This window comes from Cyprinus carpio, chromosome B20 (genome assembly GCF_018340385.1).
Source record: "Cyprinus carpio isolate SPL01 chromosome B20, ASM1834038v1, whole genome shotgun sequence".
In the NCBI taxonomy this organism is placed as follows: Eukaryota; Metazoa; Chordata; class Actinopteri; order Cypriniformes; family Cyprinidae; genus Cyprinus; species Cyprinus carpio.
The window spans coordinates 12144249-12161340 of record NC_056616.1 but is presented as its reverse complement, the minus strand read 5'-3'; the positions used below and the strand labels follow the sequence as shown (position 1 = coordinate 12161340).

Genomic DNA, 17092 nt, shown 5'->3' with positions numbered 1-17092 from the left:
AGAAGGATTTTTAGAAGCAGATATATCCCAGAGTAACTCCATTCGTGTCACACAGTGTCTAGATGCACTCATGACCTGGCTCCTGCTGTTTCCAGGGTTTACTCCAGACTGAGCATCTCTATCTCAGTCCGCCTACCCACTTTCATGTCAGACAGAAAGGGAGGGAGGGAACACATCACAAGTTCACGAGCTTGACCACTTTTCAAATTGTCCGATGTCTGTTCAACAAATCTGAACGAATTTTCTTTTTCAATTAAAAACAACATAATTAACTCAAGATTAATGGATACTTTCGCGAACTCGTATGGAGAAGATCCTTGTCAAATCAGGGCCAAACCTATTGCAAGTGATTGAATTGTTATTGCAGTTAAACTCCGCTAGAGGTCAGGGTGGATGAATAAATGCTGAGAACTCAGAAGGTGAAACTGAAATGCAGTTTAGAGACAGAGAGAGACATCTATTATTAATAATTCTAACGCAGCTTAAACACATAAGACGGTAATTATGAATGCACAAGTAAGAAGGTAGTAATTATGTCTCATTGCTATTTTTACATACATTTTACTAACATAAGCACCATAAATATTTTTTTTTTTTTTTTTAAGATACTGTACAGTTGTTTGTGGGGCTTTTATTTTTAAACAATTTAAAGAGTTCACACTCTCAACGAGCAATTTCTAGCAGAGGGATGGCTTGAAAAAATACCTTCTCTAATTGTACTTTTTTTTAAAATTGGAAACCCTCGTATTCACTTTTAGTGAATATCATATTCAGCAATTCCACATAAAGAATGACTATAACCCCCATTAACAGTATATAAATATACAACACTCAGTATTGTATTTAGTTGATGTCACTGAAATTCATTCTTTCACACAATCTGTATCTATGAACATAATAGCTGCCAGTATACTGTACACACAGAAATCCCTTCAAAAATACACATACAGCAAAAGTGACCACAACTGACCAGAGTAATACACTTTTAATAGTATACTTACAGTATATTTAATCATACTCGAGTAATCACAATATATTTTAAAATAACATTCTTCAGTCGCAACAATTTCAGATTCTTTCTTCTGATTCTTTTAGATTCTGGCTTCAAGCTGCCAAGTCATGTTTTTATTTATTTCTCAGTGACATCACTGCCATGTTTTTTTTCTTTCTTTCTTTTTTCATTTCCATCTTGCTCTCTCTCTCCAACGTATAAGAGTTCATGCTTGCTGAATTCCAGACCCTCAGTCTTTTCACCATCTGCTCCCTAGCGCCAAGACATCTAGACCATAGCTGCAGGGTTGTCTGTACTTGGAAAGAGAGTATTCTTTTAAGATGTCACCTCACTGCCAAGATCATTTTTTAAATTTCCTTGTACACAAAGCCATTATGTTTTCATTATGGCTCACAAATGAACATCAGACAAGAGAGAAAAATATAGTTTGCATTTCAGTCTATTCACTGACAATAGTGCTTTTAAAAACATAGTAAGCAAGTGAGATTAAATATTAAAAAATGCAGTCAAATGGTCCACATATGGACTGTTTAAGGCATTGTTTTACTGTTATTAAAACATTATGGATAAATATAGATGTGACATGCCATATAACACTTTTATCTGTTTTTTCCAGGTTGGAGGGTTTCCCACTGAATCATTTAGTTTTGCGCGGCTGTCTCATGTTCTTCCTCAGCTGTTTGATCATCTCTACATGCAGGGTTCGTGAGGAGCTCTCCAGTCGAGTGGCGATGTCCGTCGCGGTACGCAGCATTTCTTCAAAGGAAAGGGACTCCTCTTTTATTCTTAGATAAAGACATAAAGTAGACACAACATCAGCAATACTCAGAGAGACAGAGAGAGAGAAAGAGAGAGAGAGGAGAAGGAAATGAACAGGGGCCTCCTTAGGGCCTCAGAATAGTTTTTCTTGAACTAGGGGCCTCAAAGGGGCTGGAATTCACATTCCTTCCAACTGTCCAGGCTGGTGATGGAAAACCCAGAGACCAGAATCAAAGTCTCGTCATTGTGGTTAGTCTGAGGCTCTATGAGCTACAAGCTATTTTAACACTCATCACTGTGTTTATAAGCATATATTTCTTGTTTAGGATTTACTTTTATCTTTTTACTTTTATTATTTTATCTTTTACCTTGAAAGTATTACTTTATGTATGCAGCCTTGAAACACTCTTGAGCTGGCAGTTTCAAATATTGAAGGGTAAGTTCACCCAAAAATGAAAAATAGGCCATAAATTACTCACCCACCGAGGCATCCAAGGTGTATATGACTTTCTTCTTTCAGACAAATCCAGTTGGAGTTATATTAAAAATTGTCTTTGATCTTTTAAGCTGTTTAATGCCACTTAGCGGGTGTTGTAGTGCTTCAGTCCAAAAGAAGTGAAATAAAAAGCACCCATCCATTAAAAAAAAAAGTGTCTCACACGGCTCCGGGGGGTGAACAAAGGCCTCCTGTAGCGAATCAATGTGTTTTTGTAAGAAAAATAACCACATTTAAAACATAATAATCAATTTAATCTAGCTTGCGCTCACTGTTGCACACGGAAGCAACTCTGGGCAGATGACAGATGACGTATGAATTTGGCTTTATGCATGCGCCGCTCAGATGTGACGAATGCAGAAATGCATTGGAGAGATCAAAACAAAACAACGGTCACTAATTAGAAGTACAAAATGAGGATTTGTAAAGGAGAATGTCGAAGGATTGCGATATAAGCCAAGAGGAGACTGGTTTTCCTTTTATAAAGTATTTACTAAAGTAAGGAAACTTTGCTTCCTTTGCTCCTGTTAACAAACGACTCACCGGCTTATGCGCAATGCTTGAAGTCATATTCAAAATTGCTACATTTATTACTCATAAATAAACCACTTATTACTCGAAGTAATTTATTATTACGTTTTGAATAAGGATATTTTTCTTTTTTTTTCTTTTTTTTTAATGGATGGGCACTTTTTATTTCACTTCTTTTGGACTGATGCACTGCAACACAGCTGTTTAGTGACATTAAACAGCTTGAAAGATCAAAGACAATTTTTTATATAACTCAGACTGGATTTGTCTGAAAGAAGAACGCCATATACACCTAGGATGCCTTGAGGGTGAGTAATTTATGGGCTAATTTTCATTTTTGGGTGAACTAACCTTTTAAGGTCTATAAATGAACTCTCTATATATTGGGAAATAAAAATAAAATACATAAAATAAAATAAAAAAAATGTAATAAATAAATTAAATATATACATTAAACTAATTATATATAGGAATTTCAGCAAAGCAATTTAATTTATAAAAGTGACAGTAATAGATTTCTTTTTTACAAAAATTATTTTTCTTTTAGATTTTCTATTCATCAAGGAATCCTAAATCCTAATGCTTTCATAAAAATTTTAAGCAGCACAACATTTTCAACATTGATAATAATAAGAAATTATTCTTGAGCAGCAAATCAGCATATGAGAATGGTTTCTGAACGATCATGTGACACTGAAGACTGGAGACAGTATTCACATCACAGGAATAAATTACATTTTAAAATATATTCAAATAGAAAACAGTTATTTTAAACTGTAATAATGTTTCATAACATTACAGTTTGAACTGTAATTTTGGTAAAATTGATGCAATTCTGTAGTTTTATTTATTTATTTATTTGTGATGCACAGTATGTATTTAGACATTTTCACCTCTGATCTTCCATCACCATTTCTCATGTGTAAACAGCAAATTGTACAATTTTGATACTAAATATTTTGCACGTGTTAGACTTTCCTCCCTCCTTTTTATCATTCAGGTTTGTTGCCTTAGCATCTTAAATTGTCGAAGACAAGAGCATATGACTGTCTTATTATGATTCAACTCATCTCACTTCTGAATTCCAGCCAAAGTGGATTGAGCATCTCCCTCCAGCTGACTCTCCAGCTCCTCTGCTGCTTTTGTCACCACGCTCTCACAGCTCATGTGATCCTCTCTGATTCCAACAATGTTCTCTTGGATCACCTCCTCGTAGCGTTGATCTCCCATCTCTGCTCCAACAAACTGGACCAGATTCTCCATCACTGCCTGGTTCCCATGTTGAAGGGCCTTTAGATAAGCAACTTCCTCTCTGAAAGCTCGTAAGCGCCTTGACATGACTTGGCTGGTGTGAAAGTTGACATAACAGTCACCGCCTTCTGTCTCTGACAGGCTCTGAAAAACTGGCCTGGTCCTGTCTGGCTCATCCCCCACTGCATGGAAGATTGAAGTGGAGGAGTTGCCAGTGACCACAGTCCCAGAGACGTCACCTGATCCCCACTCTCCATTATCACCACTCTGGCAGTAGACTGGCATCACTAGGAGTGTGAAGAGCCAAGTGCCCAGCGTAGAGTGAAGCCTCATCATGACCCAGAAGAGGGAGGAACCTCTGTGACCTGGGACTTGATGGAGTGATGGATGAGAACCCAAGCAATGACAAATGGGAGGTCCCTCTTGAGCCCCTCAAAGCTGGACACAGCTTTTCCACACAATCACCACTGTTGCAAAGCTCTGACCTCATCTGTGAAGAAATAAACAGATGCTTAAGTAATGGTTTGATCTGAGAACAGACCAAAACTTTTCTTCAATGGAAACTATTCAGTATTGTTAAAAAATTTGGAGTCGGTAAGTTTTTTTTTTCCTTATGTTTTTGAGAGGCTCTCATGCTCATCAAGGCCACATGTATTAGATAAAAATGCAAAAAAAAAAAAAAAAAAAATATATATATATATATATATATATATATATACTAAATATATATATATATATATATATATATATATATATATATATATATATATATATATATATATATATATATATATATTACAATTTTTTTTTATTTTAATATATTTTAAAATGTGAACTATTCATGTGATGACAAATCAGCAGCCAGTCTTCAATATCACATGAACTTTCAGAAATCATTCTAATATACTGATTTGCTGCTCATGAAGCATTTCATATGATCAATGTTTAAGGGTACATTAGCCTTTTTCCACCACAGACTAAAAAAATTTTAAGATATAAACTTTTGTTTCCACCATTCAATAAAATATATATAACTGGTAATTGCAACTTTTTATTTATCAGTTTTGAATTATTTGTTCTTGCAGTTGTTAGTTTATATCTCACAACTTTTCTTTTCAGCGTGAATATCCCACAATTGGGACTTTTCTTCACAGAATTGTGAGTTTATAACTTATGTTATTTGTTATGTTATGTATACATTCTCTAGATACTGTACCAAACTGAATAAAACTAATCAAGAAAATACACATATCTTCCAGTAATTTCCTGAAACTTCCTGTAAAACATGAAAGATAATGAGAGGTCAGAGGATGAAAGAAGTTGCTGTATTTGTGAAACTATACTGTCTGCCAACTGTACTGTGAATGCTAAATGAAGCAGTAGACTTTTACAGGGTTTTCCGGAGCATGTGGAGGGGGGCTTCCTGCTGGTGTGTGTAGTGAGCACATTCATTTATGTGAGGGCCCTGAGGTGTAGCACATGACCTCTCTGGAAGGGGAGGCTGTTTGTTTAGTCTTCCATGTACAAGGATGAGTGCCCTCCACTCCTCTCTCTCTCTTTTTTCACTCTTTCAAAGAAAAAGTGTGAGCCCCATCTTAGATAATACAATCACACAGGCTTAAGACTCTTTCCTTTTTTACAGTTTCTGCATAGTGCCCTTGGGGTGAAAAGCGTCATCTTGGATTATTCTTGGACGTTCCTAAGTGTTTTAATTGGTTCTATAAATTAATCTATAAATTTTTTTATGTCGAATAATAAAAATAAATATGACAAAAGATAAACTGAAAAATTTAGTTTTTGAGAAATTAGAGTTTTTCCTGTTTTGAGCATAACAATTTGTAGAGAAGTTTGTGTTTTCTTGAAAAAAGAGGCAAGGAATTGTATTTTTCAATGGGCAAAGAAAAAAATTAATTTTGCATGTTAGGTTGCTTTAAAGGGATAGTTCACCCAAAAAAGAAAATTATGTCATTAATTACCCACCCTCAAGTTGTTCCAAACCCGTAAGACCTTCGTTTATCTTCGGAACACAAATTAGGATGTTTTTGATACATTCCGAGAGATCTTTGACCCTCCCATAGACAGCAAGTGTACTACCACAATCAAGGTCCAGAAACTTAGTAAGGAACATCAGTAAAATAGTCCATGTGACATCTGAAGTTCAAACCGTAATTTTACAAAGCTACAAGAATGTACTCCCCAAAATGGAGGCAAACCACTGCAGACTGGATGAGGAGGAGAGGAATTGTTGAACAAAGTTGTTATTTTTGTGCACAAAAAGTATTCTTGTAGCTTTGTAAAATTACGTTTGAACTACGTTTCTGGACCTTGATCGTGGTAGTACCTTTGCTGTCTATGGGAGTGTCAAAGAGCTCTCAGAATGCATCAAAAATATCTTGATTTGTGTTCCGAAGATGAGGTCTTACGGGTTTGGAACGACATGAGGGTGAATAATTAATGACAGAATTTTCATTTTTGGGTGAACTATCCCTTTAAGGATGTTTTAATAAAAGTTTTTTTCTCTCAGTTTTTTTTCTATCTCCTGCTCTCTGACTCAACTCACACAGTCTCTTTCAATGTCCTGTCTTACTCCAGGGTGTCCCAACACTCCTCTCAACATCTGGAAATGTGAAATGCGATATCTGTCTTCGAGGGAAGACGGCTCTCTTTTCCACAGTGTGAGCACTTTTGGATTCTGCGGTAGTTCAGCACGCTTTGCCTAAAAAAAAAATCTTCCCGTGCATGTTCTGGGCAGCATGAAAATTGAATTTTTCTGCTTATGTATTTATATTTTTGCATTAGTGTAGTAGAATATCAAATCTGTTGGTTTATTGAAGTCATCTTTTTTAAAGGTTTGACCTGTGGGGTTGCATTCAGTTTTTTTTTACCTGTCATATCTGTAGGTATTTTTAAAATAATAAAAAAACAAAAACAAAAACAAAGACACTATCAATCACAATCAAAGCTCTTTTAGTAAAGAACTATTTAATGTATACCATCAAGAGCATCTTTGCCTCTCTACAGCAGTAATTTGTAGTTCATGCTTGCTGATTGACATTTGTGCTTCATGGAGGAAGGATAATATCTGTAACTCAACAGACCGACACAACCTGTAATGAACTTCTGCTCTGCTGTGCATGCAATGATGAAAGCAGTGATTTATTTCTCACTTAGTCCTGAAGCACTTTGAGAAAATGAATGAATCTCTTTTATTATTATTTTTTTTCACAGTTAAAATTAAATACTGAAATGTTCTTGCAAGGTGTTTTATTTTTTAATTAAGTCTGAAAGTGTCAAATGTACTGAGATGAGAAAAACAAATAATGAAATTTCATGTGTAGGAATGATGCATATTGTTCCTTAACCAAGCAGAGCAAAAGGCCGTCATATGCAAATATATTTTTTTTAGATTTACTGGTCAACATTGTAAATGAACAATGGCACAAAAGTCTTGATTTAATTAGTCGCTCCATTTTGATCCCTCACAACACTGCCAATCCAGAGCTCGTAATGTTTTACAACGGAGAAAACAATTAAACCTTTTAGACACATAAATGATATTATTGGAACCATAAAAGCCCATTCAAACAGCACTTTTGACCTTTATGTTTCCTTCAGGCACCTTTTTAGTAGCACTGTGTCATTTCTAAAAATACATGCCAAACCAGTTCAAAGCTGAGGAAATGCAGTATCATTTTTATGATAACAAAGTCTGCCTAGTCCAAATAAAAAGTCACGATTAACCTTCAGTAATAATGCCAAGTGTCTGGAACATAAGAGGTTCACTCTTATTCTGAAACTCAATCTTCAGAACACATTTGCAATATTGGAAGACTACACATATAGGCCACAAGTCTTTTTGAATGGAAAGTACAGTCACTGTTCCAGTTTTGGGTTTAATTTAGTCTTACTTACATTAAAGAGAATTTCACATGCAGCAAAAAAGAAAGTGTAGTTGTTTAAAGGTTGAGTGTTGTGTGTCTTAAACATTATCGCTGCATAATTATGAAATGTAAGGTGATATTCCTATAATTAAAAGAATGTCAGAAGATATATTTACACCAATCACTACAGTAATGAGTCATGCACTCAAATCAGTGGCGAGTTTAGACCATGAATGCAGACAAAATGCATTAAATAGATCTGCTATATTAATCAAGACGAGTCTTGTTTTTCAAAGTAGAAACATGAATAAAATAAGATGCCCAAGCCAAAAAACTGACAGAACTCACCAGAATCTTCTGCCATGTCACAATGTAGAGCCATGTGTCTGGTCAAAATGTTCAAAGCACTGTTCTTTGCTCTGCCATTCAGAAGCAGAGAAGTGGAGCACACATAATCAGCCTGCCTTAGACTTCTTTTCACTTCTTCCAACAAAGTTTGGGAACCTGAAAATCTGTGTCCCTATTTGGAGACTACTGGAAGGAGAGGGAGTGTTTATAAAAAGGCAGAAACTCAATGATTTCTTTCTTTTGTGGTCAGGAGAGTGAGGGAGAGAGAGAGAGCAGGAGAAGAATATTAGGGGGAGCGTGGGGTAATCTAGTTCACATCTGTGCCCTGATGTCTGATAATGTACAAGATTTTCGCAGAAAATGGTCTTTTCATGACCATACCAGATTTTCACTCAGCCATTCATTTTAATAGATGCTACAAGATATGAATGAATGAAGGGAAAGAAAGCTGTTAAAGCAAACCAAAGCTCTGAAATGTACAAAACATTTTTTATAGCTGGTTTTGACATCACATGAGCTTTTCCTACCTAAATTTGATCCATTGTTAACTGTCAAAAGATATGAACAACAAAACCACGATGAAGGGATTTAACACTTATTCAGGTGTTAGTCAGATGTTATACTACCCTAAAATTAAATGTGTTTAAACTTAAAATACCAATCACTTTGTTTTATTTGTATATTTACTTTTACGTTATTTATAACGTAAAAGTGGCATAATGCAAATTCCAGTAAGTAGCTCCCGAAAACTCACCATGCATTTTCCCTGCTTGTATCTTATTCTTCTCTCACAGCTTAGACTGGAGACAGGACCCAAAGAGCTTATTTATGAAAAACAAGAAAACAGACTGGATGAAATACTTTAGAGAGCAAAGTGTCTTGTGGATGTACTATAAGATTATTCCTGCCATAGATTTCACTCAGTAAAATCAGTAGAGCTGTTCAGTCATGACACCGGTTTCTAATGTTTCTTTTTATCTTTTTGCCTTTTGATTCATGAGTAAAATACAAAATAATACGTTAAAATCTTTATTCCAAAAAGATGCATTAAACTGATCGAAATTGACAGTAAAGACATTTAAAATGTTGCACAAGATTTCTATTTCAAATAAATGTTCTTTTGAACATCTCTCGTTTTTTAAACTTTTTTATTCATTAAAGAATCCTGAAATAATAATCATGGTTTCTACAAAAATATTACACAGCAGCACAACTCGTTTCAATATTGATAATAATAAGAGGTGTTTCTTATTAGGTGTTTTGAATAGGAAGTGTTTGAGCAGCAAATCAGCATATCAGAATGATTTCTGAAGGATTATGTGACACTGAAGACTGGAGTAATGATGCTGAAAGTTCAGCTTTGTCATCACAGGAATACATGACATTTTATTTAAACTAAAAGCCGCTATTTTAAATTGTAAAAATATTTCACAATATTATTGTTTTTTACTGTATTTTTGAACAAATAAATGCAGTCTTGGTGAGCATGAGACTTCTTTCATAGAGATAAGAGATAAAAAAAAAAAACAATCCTTACAAACCGCAAACCTTTGACTGATATTGTGTAAGTTTCTGTATAAGGATCATAACAACTTAAATCACCTCTAAATCAAAAACTGCAATTTTTTTCAAAAGACATTTGAAATACCCAAGTGACTGTGTAGTGGTGTTTACTGCCAAACACAATGACAGACACTCCACATCTATCTGCACACAAATATATTATACAGAGAAAAAAGAACAAACAAATATGAAAGTCCATTAAAATAATTGACTATACCTTTGATGAACTACCTCGCTGGTCCTATGAAGAATGGGAACAGGACATAGTCATATTCTTCTTCTCCTCATGGTTTATATTTTGTCGTCAGTCTGGTTGCAAAGTTGTTCTGGCAGTTTCAGAAGTGCACTGTTTATTCATTGTATAAACTTGCCAGTGTGCTTTAGATTTGGATGAGAAATACATATGAATGTCATTAAATACAGTAATGTTCTCAGCGCGGAGAATTAAACAAATGAAACTATATTATATAAACGACATTCTTTCAACACAGTTAATGCAGGTCAAAAACAGGACGCATGTTGGATGAAGGAGAACACCGGGAATATTTTTTCCCCCAACACACACTTAAAAGCTTGACTGTAAACTGTAACTGTTTGAAACTGTAACAAATCATCGGTAGTTCTGATGAAAGGTGGTGATTTTTTTTTTAAACAGACTGACAAAGACTGCAGAGATGAAGCAATAACAATGGCTAAAAGTTTAAATTATAGTATAGTCAACCTTCAATGAACAGCAATAAACATTGCTCAAAACAACTAAATATATCATGTTTGGCAGATATTATTATCCATGTGTTAACATATAGTGACTCAAGTTGCTTCAGGTTGTATTTTGTATGTTTAACTGGTTGAGTTCAACTGTATCTGTTTATTAGTGTAACCTGGAAGGAGACAAAAATACACACATTTTTGATGTGACATTCTGTCACGATCACCAGCTGGAGTGCCCATGAGCTCCACCAGTGGGCACTCCATCCCTGACTTTTACCATTTACCCAGGACTCCATTTCCCATAATCCTTTTTCCGGACTAATCTACACTCATCATCAATTGCTGTCACCTGTCTCTGCATTGGCAGCTAGTTTGGGAACAGTCTCCGGGCTGGCAGACATTTTGTGAACAGTCTCTGGGTTGGCAGCCATCTTGTGGAGAGACTCTGGGCTGGCTTGGGAGGCATGACGTGAGCAAACCTTGGCATAGCAGACTTGACATTAGTAGGCCCTTGAGTAGCAGAAATTATGTGAGCAGGCTTTGGCTTGGCAGGCTTGACATGAACAGACTCTGGAATGGCGGCCATGACAAGATGAGACTTGTAACCATGACAGTGGAAGGCTGTGGTGTGGCGGTCCTCATTCACCACACCCAGGGTAAATGCAGAGCCACACTCAATCACAGTGCCAGATCAATATAAATGTCCAAAGTCCAATTTAGGTTGTGCAGTGGCGTGACAGATTGCAGTGGCTCAGCTAGGCCTTTCCGGAAAAAAATAAGTCAAATATTGTCCAGAGTCAAGTCACATCATAGCTGATCTTCCTAAGTCAGGTCAAAATCACAGCTGATTTTCCTGAGCATAGTCACATCCCAGTTGTTCTTCTTGAGCCTCGTCACATCACAGCTGATCCTTCAGAGTCTCATCACGTCAGAACTGATCCTTTAGAGTCTTGTCACATCACAGATGATTGTCCAGAGTCTCGTAACGTCAGAGTTTACCAGTCACAGTGCCATCTGTCTCAGAGATAGACTCAATGCTTTCTATCCTGCCTGTAATGGCTATGGCCATTCTATGTGTTTGGGCTACACACACCACCACAGTTCCCGAGTTTAGCCAAGAGGGGGTTTCTGATCCCGGGTTTAGCCCAGAGAGGGCTTCTGATCCCGAGTTTAGCCCAGAGAGGGCTTCTGATCCCGAGTTTTGCCCAGAGATGGCTTCTAATCCTGAGTTTAGTCCAGAGAAGGTTTCTGTTCCTGAGTTTACCCCAGAGATTATTCCAGTGCCTGACCGCAGCACAATGTCTGTTTCCACCCTTGATCTTAGTCCCGTGATGGCTCTGACCTCTGACAGTAGTCTAGTGATGACTTTAGCTCCTGAGCACAGTACAAAGATGGCTCTAGTCCTAGAATCTGTTTCAGAATCCACCCTATGCCCCGAATCTGCTCTTGAGTCCGCTCTGTGTTCCCTGTCGCCCCTGTTTCTAACATGGATACTAGTTTTGAACTCTCCCTGTTTCCTGATGCCTCTGTTATGACCCTAAGTGCTGTCTCTGAACTCCCTGTGTTTGTTGTATCTCCTGTTGCTAATGCTGCAGAAACTCCAGGGGTGACGGCATCCACTGCAGAACCTCCAGAGGCGGTGGGGGTGTTGGCTTCAGCTCCCTTCAAGACAGGGGTGTCCATTTATGAACTCTTTGTCTGTCCTGACGGTCATGGATACCGTCAGTGAATCCCCTGTCAAACCTGTCTCGGCCATAAGCCAGGTTCACACTACAGGAGTTTTAAAATCAGAACTGATTTTGAAATCTGGTTGCAGCACACACATAAGAGAATCTTTGCAGATTATCTTCCCTCAAATCTTAAACATGCACACACTACAAGATTTGAACATCATGGCGCCTCACACACTAAAAGATATCATTCAGATTATCATGCCAGCGGGAGCACCTCACGTGATCTCACGCAGCAGATCATCACTGATATTTATGTTAACATATGTTAGCTAGCATGCTAGCAGCTTTCTGCACTCACCTGGTGCATTCAAAACTGAGACAATTTCACTCCAGCACTTCTCTTTCTCCTTGCGGTTGTGATGCATTTTCAACACATTATACAGACAGTTGTGTTACTACAAAATGTCAAGAAACAGTTTCCCTCTGTCTCTACTATCCAACGGAGCCATACATCAGCTGTTTTGCAGTTTTGCGCATTGGCTCTGAAAGTACTGATGTAATCATATAGCCATCATCATCCCGATTTGAATTCTAAATATCAGACATGTTTAATATTAATCAGGGCTGCCCCGATTTGTGTGCAAGCAGATCGTGAGGTGCAAGATTTGATCTGTGAATGCTTCACATTGCCAGATAATCCGCGCCGAGCATCTGGACCGATCGAGGTGCTGGACAAGATCTTTGCTCCGATTCTCGGCAGAGGGAAATCAGGGCTAAATCGAGCTAAAAATCCTGTAGTGTGAGCCAGGCTTTAGTTTGACCTGACGCGGGTCATGGAGACCACTTGTGTCTGTCTGTTGCAGTCTGTGAGAATGTTCATAAACTCCCAGTCCTTCCTGTTGAAGTCACAGAGACCACCTCTGAATTCACTCATGTGCATGTCCTGTCCTGTTCAAGGAGGCATTTTCTGAACTCTCTGTCTGCATTGTATTGACCAAAGAACTCTCTGTTTGCCCTGTCATGACCAAGAAAATAGTTTCTGAACCCTTTGACTGTTATGTCATGGCTAAGGAGGCCGTACATAAATTTACTACGTGTCTTGCTTCAAAGACTGGTTCTGAAATCTCTGCCTGTCCTGTCATGGCTATGGAGGCTGTCTGTGGACTCTCTGCCTGTCCTGGCCATGAAGGCCACTTCTGAGCTCTTCACCTGTCCTGTTACGGCTAGGGAGACCATTTCTGAACTCTTAGTTTGTCCTGTTCTGGTCGAGGAGACCATCATTGAACTTCTAGCTAGCCCTGCCATGGCCACAAGGGCTATCTATGAACTCTCTGACCGTCCTGTCTTGGCCAAAAAGGCCGGTCCCGAACCCTCTGTTTGTCCTGTAATGACCAAAGAGGTTGCATCTGCACTCTCTGACTGTCCAGCCATGGTCAAAAGGACTACCCCTGAACTCTCTGCTCACCCTGTTAAGGTCAAAGATGCTGTTTCTGAACTGTCTGCTGGTCCTGTTACAGATGCAGAGGCCGCAGTTAACCTCTCTGTGTTCTTTGTTCCAGTCCCGCCTGTTCCATCACTGTGGTCTTCTGCCATGCTCTGGTGGCCTTCAGCTCCCCTCCGGTTCTCATCAGCTCCACCTGCTCTGCCCTGGTGGTCTGTCACGATCACCAGCTGGAGTGCCCATAATCTCCACCAGTGGGCACTTCATCCCTGACTTTTACCATTCACCCAGGACTCCATTTCCCACAATCCTTTTCACGGACTCACTTGCACTCATCATAAATTGCTGTCACCTGTCTCTCATTACCTCATTAGTCTCACTATAAGAATGGTACACACACACACTCTCACATCGCTGTTGATTGTAAGCCTGTTATATTTTCCCAGTTTCTGTGTTCCCTTGTTTCCTTACCTTGGCTACGTGTGTTTAATCTTGGACTGTTTCCGTGTTTTGATTGTTTGCTGCCTGCCCTGACCTTATGCCTATTCGTTGGATTTCTCTCTTGGATTATCCTTGGATGTTATTGTTTGCTGGTGATCTACCCTGTCTGTCTGACCACACTTTAAAAAAAAAAAAAAACCTAGCATTTGCATCCAGAACTCCGGTGTCATGACTGCCACGTTACACATTCAAAGTTTTCCACAAGTGTGGCCCTCTAGTCATCTCTGGAGAGCAAACAAAAAAAAAGTGACCTGGTCTCATGAGATCAGGTTGCATAAACCATATCCTTAAACATGAATATATTTACTGTGAAGCTTAAAAACTAAATTTTAATTGTGGAGGGGTGTCTTTGACCTAAATTTTGTTGCTTAGAGGTAATTTTACAGAAAAACAAGGCAAAAAAAAAAAGATTTAAAAAAGTATATTTTGCAAATATTTTTTATGACAACACAAAAATCTCACAATAAACATGTACCCAGAAGTGCCCAGCAGTTACTATTGTCTCTAATATGAACCTATGATGTTACTATATATTGTTATGGTGTTACTAGTATGATATGATATATATGTATTGATTGGATGTTTATTTTGTTTTTATTATTATACTGTGATGTTACTTTGTATGTTTCTTGGTTTCTTTCATTTAGGAGCCAGTCCTTCTGCCCCTTGTTATCTAAACTCAATTTTCAAACTCAGTGTAAATCAGTTTTATATTAAATTTACTTACTTGCCTCAGAGGGGTGCAGACCCAGAGTACACAAACCAGATGTTTTCTGATTTGCAGATCCATTGCAGGATGCAATTGTTATTAACCCTAAATTTAGCCAAATAGATGTACATCAGAGCAGCTTTGTGATTCTAATTCTATCATGAGTGTATCAGTTCCTGATCTTTCTGAAATAAAAGAGATTTTGACAGTCATTTGGAACAGAATGGTTTTTTTGGAATTGGCCAATATATATATATATATATATATATATATTATATATATATATATATATATATATATATATATATATATACTGTATATATATAAACAGGTAGATAAAAGGATTTAATTTAGTCAGTGTCCAAATTCAATTTGAAAGCCACATATATTTCAGTTGGGAGCACTCTTCTCTGTCTGGGAAATAATAGTTTGGCCCACTAAGCAGCCAAGCGCCCAGTGAAGAATTATAATTGGCTGGTGGTCCTTTCTGCTCAGAGCATGTATGACTCATCATGTCTCTCCATCTAGAAACCGTATCATCAAATCTATCTATAACCATTACTTCTGTTTATTTCCTACTGATTTAGTCTGTGCCCATGATGAAATAAATTACATATAATAAAAATAATATATAGTAAAACAATACATTAATAGAAAAATACTGATCTGATTTCAAACAAATTTAAAAATAGACTTAGAGAAGGTGTAGATATTTCTTCATCAGAACAGACTGGGAGAAATTTAGCTTTACACTCGTTCACCAGTAGATCGCAGAGTCCATAATCCATAATAACACTTCCTCCAGTGTAAGTTCTTCTTTTTACATCCAAGTCCATAGATATATTTTGTTTTGGACTGTTTTGGCTTCTAAACGATGCATGATCAATGTATATTTCTCTCCTGATTGAGACAAGATTACTTTTGCACTGGAGAAATCAATATTTATGGAGAACTTGTATCTTCTAAACATCTTGATGGATTTGTTTTTTATAAACATGCAGCGTTTTGCCTCACAAGATGTTCACTGATTGACTGGAGTTGTGTAGATTACTTGTGGATTATTGTGATGTTTTTATCAGCTGTTTGGCTCATTCTGACGGCACCCATTCACTGCAGAGGATACACCAGTGAGCAAGTGATGTAATGCTAAATTTCTCCAAATCTCTTCATATGAAGAAACAAACTCATCTACATATTGAATGGCCTGAGGTAGAGTACATTTTCAGCAAATTTTCATTGTTGGGTGAACTGTTTGTTGATGTTTTGTCCTATAGTGAATCTCTTATGCAGCTGATGACAACATGTCTCTTAAGACTCAATTATAAATAGACAACTTACCCCAAAATAGTACATATGCCTGCTCTGGTGTGTAAAAAATCCAGTAGGTCAGCATTATTCCATGCACACATATGGGTGTCACATCCTCGGCTGTCAAAGTCAAAGGGCGTCCCAGTCAGCATCCTCTCATCTAATGCTGAGGTCAGGGGGTTGGAACATGAGCCAGACAGGATCTTATAAAGTCCTGCATCAGATATGATTCACATTTGTCTCATTAAACTGAGACAGGTTGTTTTTTAAAAGTCATGTTCACTATTCAATTGTCCTTGTCTGCACTCTTAAATAAATAAGCATCTGTGAACTGTGATTCAGATTCACCAATGGTATGAAAACATTTCAATTAAATTTAAATTAGGGAAATTAAATAAAATGTAAGAATAATGAATGAATAAATATATACATATTTAAATGTTTTAATTATGAGCTTAAAAACGTAAAAAAAAAAAAAAAAAGAATTTATTACATAAAATACTTTGATTAATTACTTAATCATTTGAGTTTTTATTAATTAGCCTAAATGAATCACATATGTATGCTCCCAAATTAAGATAATTCTACAACATTATGTTATGACAGCAGGGTGAAAGCACTGAACAGACATTAAAAATGTGCTTTTGTTTTATTTCCATATCATTAAATATAAACCTGCAGTCCACAGCAATCCATCCATTTAATTAAATTAACACATTCAATTGACGGTCCTAAATCAAACACTCAGGTTCTCAGAGACAGCTAACAAGCAGCAGAAAATATGACCAAACCAAGCATGTACGTTGACTTGATACACAATTGAAAGAAATTATGCTGCAAACCAGCACCCCAAATCCCTTAAAGCAAAGAGTTGGCTGCTTAAATGCAGTGTAAGAACTTCATATCCA

At 37.2% G+C, this 17092-nt stretch overlaps 1 protein-coding gene across 2 annotated transcripts; it reads right to left on the bottom strand.

Annotated features, from left to right (window-relative positions):
• Positions 1-970: 970 nt before the first annotated feature.
• Positions 971-8820, bottom strand: si:ch211-142k18.1. Of its 2 annotated transcripts, XR_006157535.1 has the most exons (4): positions 8279-8820; positions 3874-4539; positions 1600-1797; positions 971-1302 (listed from the first exon to the last, which is right to left on the bottom strand). XR_006157535.1 is itself a non-coding variant. In XM_042747061.1 (3 exons), the coding sequence occupies exons 2-3, from the start codon at positions 4383-4385 to the stop codon at positions 1650-1652; spliced, it is 660 nt and encodes a 219-aa protein (XP_042602995.1). In that variant the 5' UTR covers positions 4386-4539; positions 8279-8820; the 3' UTR covers positions 971-1649. The 2 variants fall into 2 exon arrangements, 1 of the variants encoding a protein (XP_042602995.1); XM_042747061.1 differs by having other exon boundaries at positions 971-1797.
• Between the last annotated feature and the right edge of the window lie 8272 nt (positions 8821-17092).

Coding starts and splice junctions, on each gene's coding strand:
- si:ch211-142k18.1 (XM_042747061.1), bottom strand. CDS start 4,385: ATGATGAGGCTTCACTCTACGCTGGGCACTTGGCTCTTCACACTCCTA. Junction 1,798..3,873: donor ACTTTGGCTGGAATTCAGAA/GTGAGATGAGTT, acceptor TCTTTATCTAAG/AATAAAAGAGGAGTCCCTTT.